The sequence below is a fragment of the Oncorhynchus kisutch genome, unplaced genomic scaffold, assembly GCF_002021735.2.
Source record: "Oncorhynchus kisutch isolate 150728-3 unplaced genomic scaffold, Okis_V2 scaffold1015, whole genome shotgun sequence".
NCBI classification, from domain to species: domain Eukaryota; kingdom Metazoa; phylum Chordata; class Actinopteri; order Salmoniformes; family Salmonidae; genus Oncorhynchus; species Oncorhynchus kisutch.
Window position 1 is genome coordinate 36,090 of NW_022262960.1, and position 19,520 is coordinate 55,609.

The 19,520-nt window shown below is 53.7% G+C and overlaps 1 protein-coding gene across 1 annotated transcript in view; it reads left to right on the forward strand.

The window, feature by feature from the left end:
* Positions 1-19,520, forward strand: part of LOC116364163 (propionyl-CoA carboxylase alpha chain, mitochondrial-like) — a 61,711-nt gene that overhangs the window by 29,828 nt on the left and 12,363 nt on the right. Inside the window, 11 exon segments of the mRNA XM_031817401.1 lie at positions 2,053-2,131; positions 2,295-2,377; positions 2,380-2,491; positions 2,810-2,960; positions 3,114-3,257; positions 3,496-3,570; positions 4,130-4,198; positions 4,302-4,377; positions 5,723-5,936; positions 10,372-10,474; positions 18,979-19,131. Coding sequence (XP_031673261.1) covers positions 2,053-2,131; positions 2,295-2,377; positions 2,380-2,491; positions 2,810-2,960; positions 3,114-3,257; positions 3,496-3,570; positions 4,130-4,198; positions 4,302-4,377; positions 5,723-5,936; positions 10,372-10,474; positions 18,979-19,131 — 1,259 coding nt within the window.

Below are 19,520 nucleotides of genomic sequence, written 5' to 3' on the forward strand. Positions count from 1 at the left end.
GTCATATTGTGTTGTTGATCAGGCTACCCGGGTCATATTGTGTTGTTGATCAGGCTACCCGGGTCATATTGTGTTGTTGATCAGGCTACCCGGGTCATATTGTGTTGTTGATCAGGATACCCGGGTCATATTGTGTTGTTGATCAGGCTACCCGGGTCATATTGTGTTGTTGATCAGGATACCCGGTCATATTGTGTTGTTGATCAGGCTACCCGGGTCATATTGTGTTGCTGATCAGGCTACCCAGTCATACTGTGTTGTTGATCAGGCTACCTGGGTCATATTGTGTTGTTGATCAGGCTACCCGGGTCATATTGTGTTGTTGATCAGGCTACCCGGGTCATATTGTGTTGTTGATCAGGCTACCCGGTCATATTGTGTTGTTGATCAGGCTACCTGGGTCATATTGTGTTGTTGATCAGGCTACCCGGGTCATATTGTGGTGTTGATCAGGCTACCTGGGTCATATTGTGTTGTTGATCAGGCTACCCGGGTCATATTGTGTTGTTGATCAGGCTACCCGGTCATATTGTGTTGTTGATCAGGCTACCCGGTCATATTGTGTTGTTGATCAGGCTACCTGGGTCATATTGTGTTGTTGATCAGGCTACCCGGGTCATATTGTGGTGTTGATCAGGCTACCTGGGTCATATTGTGGTGTTGATCAGGCTACCCGGGTCATATTGTGTTGTTGATCAGGCTACCCGGTCATATTGTGGTGTTGATCAGGCTACCCGGGTCATATTGTGTTGTTGATCAGGATACCCGGTCATATTGTGTTGTTGATCAGGATACCCGGTCATATTGTGTTGTTGATCAGGCTACCCGGGTCATATTGTGTTGTTGATCAGGCTACCCGGGTCATATTGTGTTGTTGATCAGGCTACCCGGGTCATATTGTGTTGTTGATCAGGCTACCCGGTCATATTGTGTTGTTGATCAGGCTACCCGGTCATATTGTGTTGTTGATCAGGCTACCTGGGTCATATTGTGTTGTTGATCAGGCTACCCGGGTCATATTGTGGTGTTGATCAGGCTACCTGGGTCATATTGTGGTGTTGATCAGGCTACCCGGGTCATATTGTGTTGTTGATCAGGCTACCCGGTCATATTGTGTTGTTGATCAGGCTACCCGGGTCATATTGTGTTGTTGATCAGGATACCCGGTCATATTGTGTTGTTGATCAGGATACCCGGTCATATTGTGTTGTTGATCAGGCTACCCGGGTCATATTGTGTTGTTGATCAGGCTACCCGGGTCATATTGTGTTGTTGATCAGGCTACCCGGGTCATATTGTGTTGTTGATCAGGATACCCGGTCATATTGTGTTGTTGATCAGGCTACCCGGGTCATATTGTGTTGTTGATCAGGATACCCGGTCATATTGTGTTGTTGATCAGGCTACCCGGGTCATATTGTGTTGCTGATCAGGCTACCCAGTCATACTGTGTTGTTGATCAGGCTACCTGGGTCATATTGTGTTGTTGATCAGGCTACCCGGGTCATATTGTGTTGTTGATCAGGCTACCCGGGTCATATTGTGTTGTTGATCAGGCTACCCGGGTCATATTGTGTTGTTGATCAGGCTACCCGGTCATATTGTGTTGTTGATCAGGCTACCTGGGTCATATTGTGTTGTTGATCAGGCTACCTGGGTCATATTGTGGTGTTGATCAGGCTACCTGGGTCATATTGTGGTGTTGATCAGGCTACCTGGGTCATATTGTGGTGTTGATCAGGCTACCCGGGTCATATTGTGGTGTTGATCAGGCTACCCGGGTCATATTGTGGTGTTGATCAGGCTACCCGGGTCATATTGTGTTGCTGATCAGGCTACCCCGGGTCATATTGTGGTGTTGATCAGGCTACCCGGGTCATATTGTGGTGTTGATCAGGCTACCCGGGTCATATTGTGGTGTTGATCAGGCTACCCGGGTCATATTGTGGTGTTGATCAGGCTACCCGGGTCATATTGTGTTGTTGATCAGGCTACCCGGGTCATATTGTGTTGCTGATCAGGCTACCCGGGTCATATTGTGTTGTTGATCAGGCTACCCGGTGATGATCAAGGCCTCGGCAGGAGGAGGGGGGAAAGGCATGAGGATCGCCTGGAACGATGATGAGACCAGGTGAGATTCGTTATTACTGTAATAAATGCAATTCAAATCTAATAAAAGCATTTAAATGAAACAATCATTTATACGTCTCTACACTGTGTAGTAAGATATTTATAGACTTTATTAAGACATTTCATTAGACTTGAATAAACCGCTTCCATTCTGTCTTTCCCAGGGAAGGTTTCCGTTTGTCCTCACAGGAGGCTGCGTCTAGTTTCGGAGACGACCGTCTGCTGATAGAGAAGTTTGTAGACAACCCAGACACATTGAGATCCAGGTCCTGGCTGATAAGCATGGTAATGCTCTGTGGCTGAACGAGAGGGAGTGTTCTATCCAGAGGAGGAACCAGAAGGTGGTGGAGGAGGCTCCAAGGTCAGGGGTCAATGTTTTCACCTTTAAATTATTCATTGGTGTAAGTCCCAGGTGGGCTCCCGAGTGGCGCAGCGGCACTGCATCTCAGTGCATGAAGTGTCACTACAGTACCTGGTTCGAATCCAGGCTGCATCACACCCGGCCGTGATTGGGAGTCCCATAAGGTGGTGCACAATTGGCCCAGCGTCGTCTGGGTTTGGCCGGTATAGGTGGTCATCGTAAATAAGAATTTGTTCTTAACTGACTAGTTAAATAAAGGTTCCATTAAATAAATGTCTTGGGTTGTAAGTTATGTGATTTCTGTCCTCCTCTCTGCAGTACGTTCCTGGACCCAGAGACACGTCGTGCGATGGGGGAGCAAGCGGTACAGCTGGCTAAAGCAGTCCAGTACTCCTCTGCCGGGACCGTAGAGTTCTTGGTGGACTCCAACAAGAACTTCTACTTCCTGGAGATGAACACTCGCCTTCAGGTGGGGCGATGGGAAGAAAGCCGTACTTTAGTCTCTGTGTGTGTTTTTCTGTGACATGACAAGTCCAGACACTTGAGCCAAGTGACTTCCTGTAACCAACCCAGTCCTCCCTTCTGAGTGGTTGACCCGACCGCTGACCTTTTCCCCCTTCAGGTGGAGCACCCAATCACAGAGTGCATCACTGGTCTGGACCTGGTGCAGCAGATGATCCGTGTGGCCAAGGGTTTCCCTCTGCTACATAAACAGGAAGACATCCCCATCAACGGCTGGGCTATAGAGAGCAGAGTCTACGCTGAGGTGGGCTTCACTGAACACTTGTTCTGCTCTGTACCGTAGAGTGAAGCCGGTCATGTTCTGCTCTGTACCGTAGAGTGAAGGTCAGCCCTTCTGCTGCCTTGTGAATGTGTCACCTCTCTCTACGAAGAGCTTTCTGGGTCCCCACTGTCTGCTGGACACTTCCTGTGTGTTTATAGAGGCTATGGAGAGTTTATTAGGCAGTTATAACCTGTTATAAAGCATGTTTCTCCTTCTCCAGGACCCCTACAAGTCCTTTGGTCTGCCCTCCATTGGACGCCTGTCACAGTACCAGGAACCCATCAACCTCCCAAAGGTGAGTCACATGCTTGTGTGCATATGCTATGAGTTGACCTCTCTGTTATTTCTACTGAAGATGTGTGTTGACCTCTCTGTTATTTCTGCTGAAGACGTGTGTTGACCTCTCTGTTATTTCTGCTGAAGACGTGTGTTGACCTCTCTGTTATTTCTGCTGAAGACGTGTGTTGACCTCTCTGTTATTTCTGCTGAAGACGTGTGTTGACCTCTCTGTTATTTCTGCTGAAGACGTGTGTTGACCTCTCTGTTATTTCTGCTGAAGACGTGTGTTGACCTCTCTGTTATTTCTGCTGAAGACGTGATGTGTGTTGACCTCTCTGTTATTGTCATGCTGATATGTAGTCATATACTGACATGTAGTCATATACTGACATGTAGTCATATACTGACATGTAGTCATAGTGACATGTAGTCATATACTGACATGTAGTCTTATTGACATGTAGTCTTACTGACATGTAGTCATAGTGACATGTAGTCATAGTGACATGTAGTCATACACTGACATGTAGTCTTATTGACATGTAGTCATAGTGACGTTGTCTCCTCTCTGTCAGGTGCGTGTGGACAGTGGCATCCAAGAAGGAAGTGACATCAGTATCTACTATGACCCAATGATCTCCAAGGTCAGCTACTGTGTTCTCCTCAAACTGCCCAACACAATCACATTGCCCTTTCCAGTATGTTTTACTGATCTGTAATGTGAATGTCCCTCTGTGCTCGCCGTAGCTGGTGACCTATGGCGCCACGCGCGCTGAAGCCCTGCAGAGGATGGAGGCGGCTCTCGATAACTACGTCATCAGAGGTAAGGCACTCACTCACTCACTCACTCACTCACTCACTCACTCACTCACTCACTCACTCACACACACACACACTCACTCACTCACACACACACACTCTCACACACACACTCACTCACTCACACACTCACTCACTGTGTGTTGGGTGTTAGAGCTTTCTGGAAGCATCTTCAGTACCTCAAGACTCTGACATTTTCTGTATAGCTACACACATGTAGAGGTTCTGATCTCTACCTGTCTCTGTCTGTTGTTCCTGTGTGTGTGACTGTCCAGGGGTCTGATCTCTACCTGTCTCTGTCTGTTGTTCCTGTGTGTGTGACTGTCCAGGGGTCTGATCTCTACTGGTCTCTGTGTGACTGTCCAGGGGTCTGATCTCTACCTGTTTCTGTCTGTTGTTCCTGTGTGTGTGACTGTCCAGGGGTCTGATCTCTACCTGTTTCTGTCTGTGTGACTGTCCAGGGGTCTGATCTCTACCGTCTCTGTCTGTTGTTCCTGTGTGTGTGACTGTCCAGGGGTCTGATCTCTACCTGTCTCTGTCTGTGTGACTGTCCAGGGGTCTGATCTCTACCTGTCTCTGTCTGTGTGACTGTCCAGGGGTCTGATCTCTACTGGTCTCTGTCTGTTGTTCCTGTGTGTGACTGTCCAGGGGTCTGATCTCTACCTGTCTCTGTCTGTTGTTCCTGTGTGTGTGACTGTCCAGGGGTCTGATCTCAACCTGTCTCTGTCTGTGTGACTGTCCAGGGGTCTGATCTCTACTGGTCTCTGTGTGACTGTCCAGGGGTCTGATCTCTACCTGTTTCTGTCTGTTGTTCCTGTGTGTGTGACTGTCCAGGGGTCTGATCTCTACCTGTCTCTGTCTGTGTGACTGTCCAGGGGTCTGATCTCTACCTGTTTCTGTCTGTTCCTGTGTGTGTGACTGTCCAGGGGTCAGATCTCTGTCTGTTGTTCCTGTGTGTGTGACTGTCCAGGGGTCTGATCTCTACCTGTCTCTGTCTGTGTGACTGTCCAGGGTCTGATCTCTACCTGTCTCTGTCTGTTGTTCCTGTCTGTGTGACTGTCCAGGGGTCTGATCTCTACCTGTCTCTGTCTGTTGTTCCTGTCTGTGTGACTGTCCAGGGGTCTGATCTCTACCTGTCTCTGTGTGTGTGACTGTCCAGGTGTCTGATCTCTACCTGTCTCTGTGTGTGTGACTGTCCAGGTGTCTGATCTCTACCTGTCTCTGTGTGTGTGACTGTCCAGGGGTCTGATCTCTACCTGTCTCTGTCTGTTGTTCCTGTGTGTGTGACTGTCCAGGTGTCTGATCTCTACCTGTCTCTGTCTGTTGTTCCTGTATGTGTGACTGTCTAGGTGTGACCCACAACATCCCCCTGCTCAGAGAGATCATCACCCACCCTCGCTTCATCTCTGGTGACATCACCACTAACTTCCTGCCAGAGGAATACCCAGAGGGGTTCAAAGGTCACCAGCTGACCTCCGAGGGTCGCAGGGAGCTCGTCGCCACCGCAGCCGCTCTCTACGTCTCCGCACAGCTCCGCTCCCAGAGGTTCCTGGGTAATCTCAGGTAAATTAAAACCAATTCAAATAACTGTGGGAACTAATTGTAGGAGTTGGTGCTGGAACAGCACATAGATGAAGCACCATCTTGGTCAGGTTGATACTGTAAAATATGTTTTTAAAAGATTTAACCTGGTTAAATCAAACAGAGAGGAGGTAAAAACACCAAGAGGTTCTAGTTGACATCAGAAAGAGCTAGAGCTCTCATTGTTCCTCGTGTTAATTATTGTGCTGTTTCACTGTGTCTGAATGTCCATTGTCTGTTTTTACAGAGGTTATTATTGTGTTGTGTGTTTAAACCAGTGTTTTACATGTTCCATTGTTTGTAGCACCGGCTCAGTCCTGCAATATGTCACCAGTTAACAGAGCTGTATCCTAGCGTGGTGTAGCAGTCTGCTGGTCAAACTGTTAGACTTGATTCTCTCTGTCAGCCCTGCCATCTGTCTAAACATCTGGCCACATTTTCTTCTTTCTTTTTCGGATCGTTTCCTTTCGTTGTTCATGAACCGCTGGGGGTCGGTCTTTGTAGTTGCAGTCAGTGGTAGAGGCCCCCTCCCTCCCTCCCTTCTCTCACCCCTCCCTCCCTCCCTTCTCTCACCCCTCCCTCCCTCCCTTCTCTCACCCCTCCCTCCCTCCCTCCCTCCCTTCTCTCACCCCTCCCTCCCTCCCTCCCTTCTCTCACCCCTCCCTTCCTCCCTCCCTTCTCTCACCCCTCTCTCACCCTCCCTTCCTCCCTCCCTTCTCTCACCCCTCCCTCCCTTCTCTCACCCCTCCCTCCCTTCTCTCACCCCTCCCTCCCTCCTCCTCCTCCCTCCCTCCCTCCCTCCCTCCCTCCCTCCCTCCCTCCCTCCTCCTCCCTCCCTCTCCTCCCTCCCTCCCTCCCTCCCTCCCTCTCTCCCTCCCTCTCTCCCTCCCTCCCTCCCTCCCTCCCTCCCTCCCTCCCTCTCTCCCTCTCTCCCTCCCTCCCTCCCTCCCTCCCTCCCTCCCTCCCTCCCTCCCTCCCTCTCTCCCTCCCTTCCCTTCTCTCACCCCTCTCTCCCTCCCTCCCTTCCCTTCTCTCACCCCTCTCTCCCTTCCCTTCTCTCACCCCTCTCTCCCTCCCTTCCCTTCTCTCCCTCCCTCCCTTCCCTTCTCTCACCCCTCCCTCCCTTCTCTCACCCCTCCCTCCCTCCCTCCCTTCTCTTCTCTCACCCCTCCCTCCTTCCCTTCCCTTCCCTCCCCTCCCCTCCCCTCCCCTCCCCTCCCTCCCTCAATCCCTCCCTCCCTCCCTCCCTCCCTCCCTCCCTCCCTCCCTCCCTCCCTCCCTCCCTCCCTCCCTCCCTCCCTCCCTCCCTCCCTCCCTCCCTCCCTCCCTCCCTCCCTCCCTCCCTTCCCTTCTCTCACCCCTCCCTCCTTCCCTTCCCTCCCCTCCCCTCCCTCCCTCAATCCCTCCCTCCCTCCCTCCCTCCCTCCCTCCCTCCCTCCCTCCCTCCCTCCCTCCCTCCCTCCCTTCCCTTCTCTCACCCCTCCCTCCTTCCCTTCCCTCACCCCTCCCCTCCCCTCCCCTAACCCTAACCCTAACCCTAACCCTGTGTTGTGTGTTTAAACCAGTGTTTTACATGTTCCATTGTTTGTAGCACCGGCTCAGTCCTGCAATATGTCACCAGTTAACAGAGCTGTATCCTAGCGTGGTGTAGCAGTCTGCTGGTCAAACTGTTAGACTTGATTCTCTCTGTCAGCCCTGCCATCTGTCTAAACATCTGGCCACATTTTCTTCTTTCTTTTTCGGATCGTTTCCTTTCGTTGTTCATGAACCGCTGGGGGTCGGTCTTTGTAGTTGCAGTCAGTGGTAGAGGCCCCCTCCCTCCCTCCCTTCTCTCACCCCTCCCTCCCTCCCTTCTCTCACCCCTCCCTCCCTCCCTTCTCTCACCCCTCCCTCCCTCCCTCCCTTCTCTCACCCCTCCCTCCCTCCCTCCCTTCTCTCACCCCTCCCTCCCTCCCTCCCTTCTCTCACCCCTCCCTTCCTCCCTCCCTTCTCTCACCCCTCCCTCCCTTCTCTCACCCCTCCCTCCCTTCTCTCACCCCTCCCTCCCTCCCTCCCTCCCTCCCTCCCTCCCTCCCTCCCTCCCTCCCTCCCTCCCTCCCTCCCTCCCTCCCTCCCTCTCTCCCTCCCTTCCCTTCTCTCACCCCTCTCTCCCTCCCTCCCTTCCCTTCTCTCACCCCTCTCTCCCTTCCCTTCTCTCACCCCTCTCTCCCTCCCTCCCTTCCCTTCTCTCTCTCCCTCCCTCCCTTCCCTTCTCTCACCCCTCTCTCCCTCCCTCCCTTCCCTTCTCTCCCTCCCTCCCTTCCCTTCTCTCACCCCTCCCTCCCTTCTCTCACCCCTCCCTCCCTCCCTCCCTTCTCTTCTCTCACCCCTCCCTCCCTCCCTCCCTCCCTCCCTCCCCTCCCCTCCCTCCCTCCCTCCCTCCCTCCCTCCCTCCCTCCCTCCCTCCCTCCCTCCCTCCCTCCCTCCCTCCCTCCCTCCCTCCCTCCCTCCCTCCCTTCCCTTCTCTCACCCCTCCCTCCTTCCCTTCCCTCCCCTCCCCTCCCTCCCTCAATCCCTCCCTCCCTCCCTCCCTCCCTCCCTCCCTCCCTCCCTCCCTCCCTCCCTCCCTCCCTCCCTCCCTCCCTCCCTCCCTCCCTCCCTCCCTCCCTCCCTTCCCTTCTCTCACCCCTCCCTCCTTCCCTTCCCTCACCCCTCCCCTCCCCTCCCCTAACCCTAACCCTAACCCTGTGTTGTGTGTTTAAACCAGTGTTTTACATGTTCCATTGTTTGTAGCACCGGCTCAGTCCTGCAATATGTCACCAGTTAACAGAGCTGTATCCTAGCGTGGTGTAGCAGTCTGCTGGTCAAACTGTTAGACTTGATTCTCTCTGTCAGCCCTGCCATCTGTCTAAACATCTGGCCACATTTTCTTCTTTCTTTTTCGGATCGTTTCCTTTCGTTGTTCATGAACCGCTGGGGGTCGGTCTTTGTAGTTGCAGTCAGTGGTAGAGGCCCCCTCCCTCCCTCCCTTCTCTCACCCCTCCCTCCCTCCCTTCTCTCACCCCTCCCTCCCTCCCTCCCTTCTCTCACCCCTCCCTCCCTCCCTCCCTTCTCTCACCCCTCCCTCCCTCCCTCCCTTCTCTCACCCCTCCCTTCCTCCCTCCCTTCTCTCACCCCTCCCTCCCTTCTCTCACCCCTCCCTCCCTTCTCTCACCCCTCCCTCCCTCCCTCCCTCCCTCTCTCCCTCCCTCCCTCCCTCCCTCCCTCCCTCCCTCCCTCCCTCCCTCCCTCCCTCCCTCCCTCCCTCCCTCCCTCCCTCCCTCCCTCCCTCCCTCCCTCTCCTCCCTCCCTTCCTTCTCTCACCCCTCTCTCCCTCCCTCCCTTCCCTTCTCTCACCCCTCTCTCCCTTCCCTTCTCTCACCCCTCTCTCCCTCCCTCCCTTCCCTTCTCTCTCTCCCTCCCTCCCTTCCCTTCTCTCACCCCTCTCTCCCTCCCTCCCTTCCCTTCTCTCCCTCCCTCCCTTCCCTTCTCTCACCCCTCCCTCCCTTCTCTCACCCCTCCCTCCCTCCCTCCCTTCTCTTCTCTCACCCCTCCCTCCCTCCCTCCCTCCCTCCCTCCCTCCCTCCCTCCCTCCCTCCCTCCCTCCCTCCCTCCCTCCCTCCCTCCCTTCCCTTCTCTCACCCCTCCCTCCTTCCCTTCCCTCCCCTCCCTCCCTCCCTCCCTCCCTCCCTCCCTCCCTCCCTCCCTCCCTCCCTCCCTCCCTCCCTCCCTCCCTCCCTCCCTCCCTTCCCTTCTCTCACCCCTCCCTCCTTCCCTTCCCTCACCCCTCCCTCCCTCCCTCCCTCCCTCCCTGTCTCCCTCCCTCCCTCCCTCCCTCCCTGTCTCCCTCCCTCCCTGTCTCCCTCCCTCCCTGTCTCCCTCCCTCCCTGTCTCCCTCCCTCCCTCCCTGTCTCCCTCCCTCCCTGTCTCCCTCCCTCCCTGTCTCCCTCCCTCCCCCTTCCTCTCTCTCAGAGCAGGGATAAACCAGACAGATCCTTCTACAGTGGAGTGTTCCAGAGAGCATGATCAGTAAAGCCTCAACACTATAATTAGCCATCAACATTTTATAAACATTTATATCTTTTGAATTTCTGGTTCAAAATCTAAACTTGTATGTTTTGGAGCTGTTGATTATGTTAATTTATACCATGCTCATTTCAAGTGTCTTTGTTAATAGAAGTTGTATTAGGAAGATTGGCTGAGAGGTCAGCTGGCTGTGAGCTCCTTGGTTCAGCTTTGTAACAGAGCAGCAGACTGGTCTCTGGTGTCGGGAGAGAGAGGAGGCAGCTGTCAGTCAGTGGAGGAGCTGACTCTGTTTATACAGCTTCCTCTGACCCTCAGAGAATAGCTCTCTGAGACTGATACTAATGGGAAAGTGGTGTGTGTGTGTGTGTTTCAGGGTGTCCACCACCCCCCAGGAGCAGAGACAGTGGGAGCTGTGTGTGGAGTTGGAGAAGGGAAGCCACACAGTCGCTGTGTCACGCTCTGGATCCACGTTCACTGTGAGCGACACACACACACACACACACACACACACACACACACACACACACTGGGGTCTGAAATTATTGACACCCATGATAAAGATGAGCAAAAAACTGTAAAAGGTAAATTATTTAAATACTGAGATCTAATTTATGCAACAAAAAGGGGATATTATATTATTATTCAAAGAAAGACATTTTGTTTAACAAGTTATTTTAGTTTCTCTCAAAGGTAGGGATCAACATTATCATCCCTGTTTTTAATACATTTTAATACCGTTCCTCCCATTGAAAAATCTGTGGTTTGAATTGTTGAGGGCAGTTGCCCAGACGAAGGAAAGATCTGGAAGGATTCTGTATGGAGGAACGGTTCAAGATCCCTCCTAATGTGTTCTCCTCGTTACTGTTATTCTCGCAAGGTGAAGTATTGAAAACAGAGGTGTCAATCATCTTGACCCCTACCTTTTTAGAGATTAAAAAAAGACTTGTTAATAATAAAACTATTGTATTAGTATATAAAATAACATACTTTTCCCATTTATTTGAGCAAACAATATAGCTCAGTATTTGAGTTATATGCTTTATACTGTCACTCTGCTGATCATTTATCATGGTGTCAATCATTTGGGACCCCACTCTATATCCCTGTGGTTTGGTAGAGTGAATGAAGGCAGTCGGCCCTTCTCTCTGTGAGGGGGCTTGAATGGAGCTGAGGTCCAGGTGGTGAGGGGGAGGAGGGGTTGTCCTGGCCGACAGACATCACTCGGTGGCTGGGTGTTTAGACACCTGCAGTCCCTGGTCTGGTGGGTTGTTTTCCTTGAACCAGGATGACATGTGCTCCTAATCAGCCTCTCCTGGTCACCCTGAACCACTGAACCACACATCAAACTAGGGGCCAGTACCCCCCAGGAGAGGAACGACTGGTGCTGGGTACTGGGTCTCTCGCTGGTCCTCTAGTAGTGGATACTGGGTCTCTCCCTGGTCCTATAGTAGTGGATACTGGGTCTCTCCCTGGTCCTCTGGTAGTGGATACTGGGTCTCTCCCTGGTCCTCTAGTAGTGGATACTGGGTCTCTCCCTGGTCCTCTCCTATAGTAGTGGATACTGGGTCTCTCCCTGGTCCTCTAGTAGTGGATACTGGGTCTCTCCCTGGTCCTCTCCTATAGTAGTGGATACTGGGTCTCTCCCTGGTCCTCTAGTAGTGGATACTGGGTCTCTCCCTGGTCCTCTGGTAGTTGATACTGGATCTCTCCCTGGTCCTATAGTAGTGGATACTGGGTCTCTCCCTGGTCCTCTAGCAGTGGATACTGGGTCTCTCCCTGGTCCTATAGTAGTGGATACTGGGTCTCTCCCTGGTCCTATAGTAGTGGATACTGGGTCTCTCCCTGGTCCTATAGTAGTGGATACTGGGTCTCTCCCTGGTCCTCTCCTCTGGTAGTGGATACTGGGTCTCTCCCTGGTCCTCTCCTATAGTAGTGGATACTGGGTCTCTCCCTGGTCCTCTCCTATAGTAGTGGATACTGGGTCTCTCCTTGGTCCTCTAGTAGTGGATACTGGGTCTCTCCCTGGTCCTATAGTAGTGGATACTGGGTCTCTCCCTGGTCCTCTCCTCTGGTAGTGGATACTGGGTCTCTCCCTGGTCCTCTAGTAGTGGATACTGGGTCTCTCCCTGGTCCTCTAGTAGTGGATACTGGGTCTCTCCCTGGTCCTCTAGTAGTGGATACTGGGTCTCTCCCTGGTCCTATAGTAGTGGATACTGGGTCTCTCCCTGGTCCTCTAGTAGTGGATACTGGGTCTCTCCCTGGTCCTCTAGTAGTGGATACTGGGTCTCTCCCTGGTCCTATAGTAGTGGATACTGGGTCTCTCCCTGGTCCTCTCCTCTAGTGGTGGATACTGGGTCTCTCCCTGGTCCTCTCCTCTAGTAGTGGATACTGGGTCTCTCCCTGGTCCTCTGGTAGTGGATACTGGGTCTCTCCCTGGTCCTATAGTAGTGGATACTGGGTCTCTCCCTGGTCCTCTCCTCTAGTAGTGGATACTGGGTCTCTCCCTGGTCCTCTCCTCTCTAGTAGTGGATACTGGGTCTTTCCCTGGTCCTCTGGTAGTGGATACTGGGTCTCTCCCTGGTCCTCTAGTAGTGGATACTGGGTCTCTCCCTGGTCCTCTGGTAGTGGATACTGGGTCTCTCCCTGGTCCTCTGGTAGTGGATACTGGGTCTCTCCCTGGTCCTCTAGTAGTGGATACTGGGTCTCTCCCTGGTCCTCTGGTAGTGGATACTGGGTCTCTCCCTGGTCCTCTCCTCTGGTAGTGGATACTGGGTCTCTCCCTGGTCCTCTCCTCTGGTAGTGGATACTGGGTCTCTCCCTGGTCCTCTGGTAGTGGATACTGGGTCTCTCCCTGGTCCTCTAGTAGTGGATACTGGGTCTCTCCCTGGTCCTCTAGTAGTGGATACTGGGTCTCTCCCTGGTCCTCTGGTAGTGGATACTGGGTCTCTCCCTGGTCCTATAGTAGTGGATACTGGGTCTCTCCCTGGTCCTCTAGTAGTGGATACTGGGTCTCTCCCTGGTCCTCTCCTCTAGTAGTGGATACTGGGTCTCTCCCTGGTCCTCTCCTCTAGTAGTGGATACTGGGTCTCTCCCTGGTCCTCTGGTAGTGGATACTGGGTCTCTCCCTGGTCCTATAGTAGTGGATACTGGGTCTCTCCCTGGTCCTCTCCTCTAGTAGTGGATACTGGGTCTCTCCCTGGTCCTCTCCTCTCTAGTAGTGGATACTGGGTCTCTCCCTGGTCCTCTGGTAGTGGATACTGGGTCTCTCCCTGGTCCTCTAGTAGTGGATACTGGGTCTCTCCCTGGTCCTCTAGTAGTGGATACTGGGTCTCTCCCTGGTCCTCTCCTCTAGTAGTGGATCCTGGGTCTCTCCCTGGTCCTCTCCTCTCTAGTAGTGGATACTGGGTCTTTCCCTGGTCCTCTGGTAGTGGATACTGGGTCTCTCCCTGGTCCTCTAGTAGTGGATACTGGGTCTCTCCCTGGTCCTCTAGTAGTGGATACTGGGTCTCTCCCTGGTCCTCTAGTAGTGGATACTGGGTCTCTCCCTGGTCCTCTAGTAGTGGATACTGGGTCTCTCCCTGGTCCTCTGGTAGTGGATACTGGGTCTCTCCCTGGTCCTCTGGTAGTGGATACTGGGTCTCTCCCTGGTCCTCTAGTAGTGGATACTGGGTCTCTCCCTGGTCCTCTGGTAGTGGATACTGGGTCTCTCCCTGGTCCTCTCCTCTGGTAGTGGATACTGGGTCTCTCCCTGGTCCTCTCCTCTGGTAGTGGATACTGGGTCTCTCCCTGGTCCTCTGGTAGTGGATACTGGGTCTCTCCCTGGTCCTCTAGTAGTGGATACTGGGTCTCTCCCTGGTCCTCTAGTAGTGGATACTGGGTCTCTCCCTGGTCCTCTAGTAGTGGATACTGGGTCTCTCCCTGGTCCTCTGGTAGTGGATACTGGGTCTCTCCCTGGTCCTATAGTAGTGGATACTGGGTCTCTCCCTGGTCCTATAGTAGTGGATACTGGGTCTCTCCCTGGTCCTATAGTAGTGGATACTGGGTCTCTCCCTGGTCCTCTAGTAGTGGATACTGGGTCTCTCCCTGGTCCTCTAGTAGTGGATACTGGGTCTCTCCCTGGTCCTCTCCTATAGTAGTGGATACTGGGTCTCTCCCTGGTCCTCTGGTAGTGGATGCTGGGTCTCTCCCTGGTCCTCTAGTAGTGGATACTGGGTCTCTCCCTGGTCCTCTGGTAGTGGATACTGGGTCTCTCCCTGGTCCTCTGGTAGTGGATACTGGTCTCTCCCTGGTCCTCTAGTAGTGGATACTGGGTCTCTCCCTGGTCCTCTGGTAGTGGATACTGGGTCTCTCCCTGGTCCTCTGGTAGTGGATACTGGTCTCTCCCTGGTCCTCTAGTAGTGGATACTGGGTCTCTCCCTGGTCCTCTGGTAGTGGATACTGGGTCTCTCCCTGGTCCTCTGGTAGTGGATACTGGGTCTCTCCCTGGTCCTCTAGTAATGGATACTGGGTCTCTCCCTGGTCCTCTGGTAGTGGATACTGGGTCTCTCCCTGGTCCTCTCCTCTAGTAGTGGATACTGGGTCTCTCCCTGGTCCTCTAGTAGTGGATATTGGGTCTCTCCCTGGTCCTCTGGTAGTGGATACTGGTCTCTCCCTGGTCCTCTAGTAGTGGATACTGGGTCTCTCCCTGGTCCTCTGGTAGTGGATACTGGGTCTCTCCCTGGTCCTCTGGTAATGGATACTGGGTCTCTCCCTGGTCCTCTAGTAATGGATACTGGGTCTCTCCCTGGTCCTCTGGTAGTGGATACTGGGTCTCTCCCTGGTCCTATAGTAGTGGATACTGGGTCTCTCCCTGGTCCTCTCCTCTAGTAGTGGATACTGGGTCTCTCCCTGGTCCTCTCCTCTCTAGTAGTGGATACTGGGTCTTTCCCTGGTCCTCTGGTAGTGGATACTGGGTCTCTCCCTGGTCCTCTAGTAGTGGATACTGGGTCTCTCCCTGGTCCTCTCCTCTAGTAGTGGATACTGGGTCTCTCCCTGGTCCTCTCCTCTCTAGTAGTGGATACTGGGTCTTTCCCTGGTCCTCTGGTAGTGGATACTGGGTCTCTCCCTGGTCCTCTAGTAGTGGATACTGGGTCTCTCCCTGGTCCTCTAGTAGTGGATACTGGGTCTCTCCCTGGTCCTCTAGTAGTGGATACTGGGTCTCTCCCTGGTCCTCTCCTCTGGTAGTGGATACTGGGTCTCTCCCTGGTCCTCTGGTAGTGGATACTGGGTCTCTCCCTGGTCCTCTCCTCTGGTAGTGGATACTGGGTCTCTCCCTGGTCCTCTCCTCTGGTAGTGGATACTGGGTCTCTCCCTGGTCCTCTGGTAGTGGATACTGGGTCTCTCCCTGGTCCTCTAGTAGTGGATACTGGGTCTCTCCCTGGTCCTCTAGTAGTGGATACTGGGTCTCTCCCTGGTCCTCTAGTTGTGGATACTGGGTCTCTCCCTGGTCCTCTGGTAGTGGATACTGGGTCTCTCCCTGGTCCTATAGTAGTGAATACTGGGTCTCTCCCTGGTCCTCTAGTAGTGGATACTGGGTCTCTCCCTGGTCCTCTAGTAGTGGATACTGGGTCTCTCCCTGGTCCTCTGGTAGTGGATACTGGGTCTCTCCCTGGTCCTCTCCTCTGGTAGTGGATACTGGGTCTCTCCCTGGTCCTCTGGTAGTGGATACTGGGTCTCTCCCTGGTCCTCTAGTAGTGGATACTGGGTCTCTCCCTGGTCCTCTAGTAGTGGATACTGGGTCTCTCCCTGGTCCTCTGGTAGTGGATACTGGGTCTCTCCCTGGTCCTATAGTAGTGGATACTGGGTCTCTCCCTGGTCCTATAGTAGTGGATACTGGGTCTCTCCCTGGTCCTCTAGTAGTGGATACTGGGTCTCTCCCTGGTCCTCTAGTAGTGGATACTGGGTCTCTCCCTGGTCCTCTCCTATAGTAGTGGATACTGGGTCTCTCCCTGGTCCTCTGGTAGTGGATACTGGGTCTCTCCCTGGTCCTCTGGTAGTGGATGCTGGGTCTCTCCCTGGTCCTCTCCTATAGTAGTGGATACTGGGTCTCTCCCTGGTCCTCTGGTAGTGGATACTGGGTCTCTCCCTGGTCCTCTGGTAGTGGATGCTGGGTCTCTCCCTGGTCCTCTAGTAGTGGATACTGGGTCTCTCCCTGGTCCTCTGGTAGTGGATACTGGGTCTCTCCCTGGTCCTCTGGTAGTGGATACTGGTCTCTCCCTGGTCCTCTGGTAGTGGATACTGGTCTCTCCCTGGTCCTCTGGTAGTGGATACTGGTCTCTCCCTGGTCCTCTAGTAGTGGATACTGGGTCTCTCCCTGGTCCTCTGGTAGTGGATACTGGGTCTCTCCCTGGTCCTCTGGTAGTGGATACTGGGTCTCTCCCTGGTCCTCTAGTAATGGATACTGGGTCTCTCCCTGGTCCTCTGGTAGTGGATACCAGGTCTCTCCCTGGTCCTCTCCTCTAGTAGTGGATACTGGGTCTCTCCCTGGTCCTCTAGTAGTGGATATTGGGTCTCTCCCTGGTCCTCTAGTTGTGGATACTGGGTCTCTCCCTGGTCCTCTGGTAGTGGATACTGGTCTCTCCCTGGTACTCTAGTAGTGGATACTGGGTCTCTCCCTGGTCCTCTGGTAGTGGATACTGGGTCTCTCCCTGGTCCTCTGGTAGTGGATACTGGGTCTCTCCCTGGTCCTCTGGTAGTGGATACTGGGTCTCTCCCTGGTCCTCTGGTAGTGGATACTGGGTCTCTCCCTGGTCCTCTGGTAGTGGATACTGGGTCTCTCCCTGGTCCTCTCCTCTAGTAGTGGATACTGGGTCTCTCCCTGGTCCTCTCCTATAGTAGTGGATACTGTGTCTCTCCCTGGTCCTCTCCTATAGTAGTGGATACTGGGTCTCTCCCTGGTCCTCTGGTAGTGGATACTGGGTCTCTCCCTGGTCCTCTCCTCTGGTAGTGGATACTGGGTCTCTCCCTGGTCCTCTGGTAGTGGATACTGGGTCTCTCCCTGGTCCTCTGGTAGTGGATACTGGGTCTCTCCCTGGTCCTCTCCTCTAGTAGTGGATACTGGGTCTCTCCCTGGTCCTCTCCTCTAGTAGTGGATACTGGGTCTCTCCCTGGTCCTCTGGTAGTGGATACTGGGTCTCTCCCTGGTCCTCTGGTAGTGGATACTGGGTCTCTCCCTGGTCCTCTGGTAGTGGATACTGGGTCTTTCCCTGGTCCTCTGGTAGTGGATACTGGGTCTCTCCCTGGTCCTCTGGTAGTGGATACTGGGTCTCTCCCTGGTCCTCTCCTCTAGTAGTGGATACTGGGTCTCTCCCTGGTCCTCTGGTAGTGGATACTGGGTCTCTCCCTGGTCCTATAGTAGTGGATACTGGGTCTCTCCCTGGTCCTATAGTAGTGGATACTGGGTCTCTCCCTGGTCCTCTAGTAGTGGATACTGGGTCTCTCCCTGGTCCTCTGGTAGTGGATACTGGGTCTCTCCCTGGTCCTATAGTAGTGGATACTGGGTCTCTCCCTGGTCCTCTCCTCTAGTAGTGGATACTGGGTCTCTCCCTGGTCCTCTCCTCTAGTAGTGGATACTGGGTCTCTCCCTGGTCCTCTCCTCTGGTAGTGGATACTGGGTCTCTCCCTGGTCCTCTCCTCTAGTGGTGGATACTGGGTCTCTCCCTGGTCCCCTAGTAGTGGATACTGGGTCTCTCCCTGGCCCTCTGGTAGTGGATACTGGGTCTCTCCCTGGTCCTCTAGTAGTGGATACTGGGTCTCTCCCTGGTCCTCTGGTAGTGGATACTGGGTCTCTCCCTGGTCCTATAGTAGTGGATACTGGGTCTCTCCCTGGTCCTCTCCTCTAGTAGTGGATACTGGGTCTCTCCCTGGTCCTCTCCTCTGGTAGTGGATACTGGGTCTCTCCCTGGTCCTCTCCTCTAGTGGTGGATACTGGGTCTCTCCCTGGTCCCCTAGTAGTGGATACTGGGTCTCTCCCTGGCCCTCTGGTAGTGGATACTGGGTCTCTCCCTGGTCCTATAGTAGTGGATACTGGGTCTCTCCCTGGTCCTCTCCTCTGGTAGTGGATACTGGGTCTCTCCCTGGTCCTCTAGTAGTGGATACTGGGTCTCTCCCTGGTCCTCTCCTCTGGTAGTGGATACTGGGTCTCTCCCTGGTCCTCTCCTCTGGTAGTGGATACTGGGTCTCTCCCTGGTCCTCTCCTCTAGTAGTGGATACTGGGTCTCTCCCTGGTCCTCTGGTAGTGGGTACTGGGTCTCTCCCTGGTCCTCTGGTAGTGGGTACTGGGTCTCTCCCTGGTCCTCTGGTAGTGGATACTGGGTCTCTCCCTGGTCCTCTGGTAGTGGATACTGGGTCTCTCCCTGGTCCTCTGGTAGTGGATACTGGGTCTCTCCCTGGTCCTCTGGTAGTGGATACTGGGTCTCTCCCTGGTCCTCTGGTAGTGGATACTGGGTCTCTCCCTGGTCCTCTAGTAGTGGATACTGGGTCTCTCCCTGGTCCTCTGGTAGTGGATACTGGGTCTCTCCCTGGTCCTCTGGTAGTGGATACTGGGTCTCTCCCTGGTCCTCTAGTAGTGGATACTGGGTCTTTCCCTGGTCCTCTAGTAGTGGATACTGGGTCTTTCCCTGGTCCTCTAGTAGTGGATACTGGGTCTTTCCCTGGTCCTATAGTAGTGGATACTGGGTCTTTCCCTGGTCCTCTAGTAGTGGATACTGGGTCTTTCCCTGGTCCTCTAGTAGTGGATACTGGGTGTCTCCTCTGCCCAACAGTTCTATCTGATGCTGTTATTTTCCCAAGTTGTTTAACATAGCTGCTCCTCCTGCTGTCAGGCGGCAGACTGTCTCTTCCAGCATATCAAGCTGCAGTCTCTCCACATGGGAAGCACATGTCTTGTATCAGAATAATAGGTAGAGTGTAGTAATGAAATGACCCTCTGGCCCCCTGGCAGGTGGAGGTGGATGGAGTTAAGGTGGAGGTTAGTGGAGAGTGGAACCTGGCCTCAGCCCTGCTGCCTGTCACCATCAACAGAACCCCCAGGGTTCTACAGTGTCTGTCTAGAGACGCAGGAGGAGACATTACTCTACAGTACCTGGGCACACAGGTGAGTCACCTCTCCTTCCTTCTGGTGAATGTATGAATCTTGTGTCTTAGTGGTCGTCTGTATGTTTTTCGTGTATGTACACACATTTAGTGACGTTCCTCTTATCTGTCGATCCAAGTCCCGCCTACACATCCCCATCCAGCCTAGTCCCAGACCCCCAATACCCCCCCAGACCCCCACACTATACAGAATGTCAGGAAGAGAAGACCATCCGTTATGTATCAGAGGCTTTGAAAGGAGCCAGCTATAAACAGCTCTGTGCTGCTCACACCCTGGGGGGGGGGGGCTTTGAACGCAGGCTCCACAGGAACTTGTCACGGGGCGACATCACTTCCCTTTCCTCCTTTAGGGACCTGGGGCTGGGCCGTGGGGGTCTGATCGGGCATGGG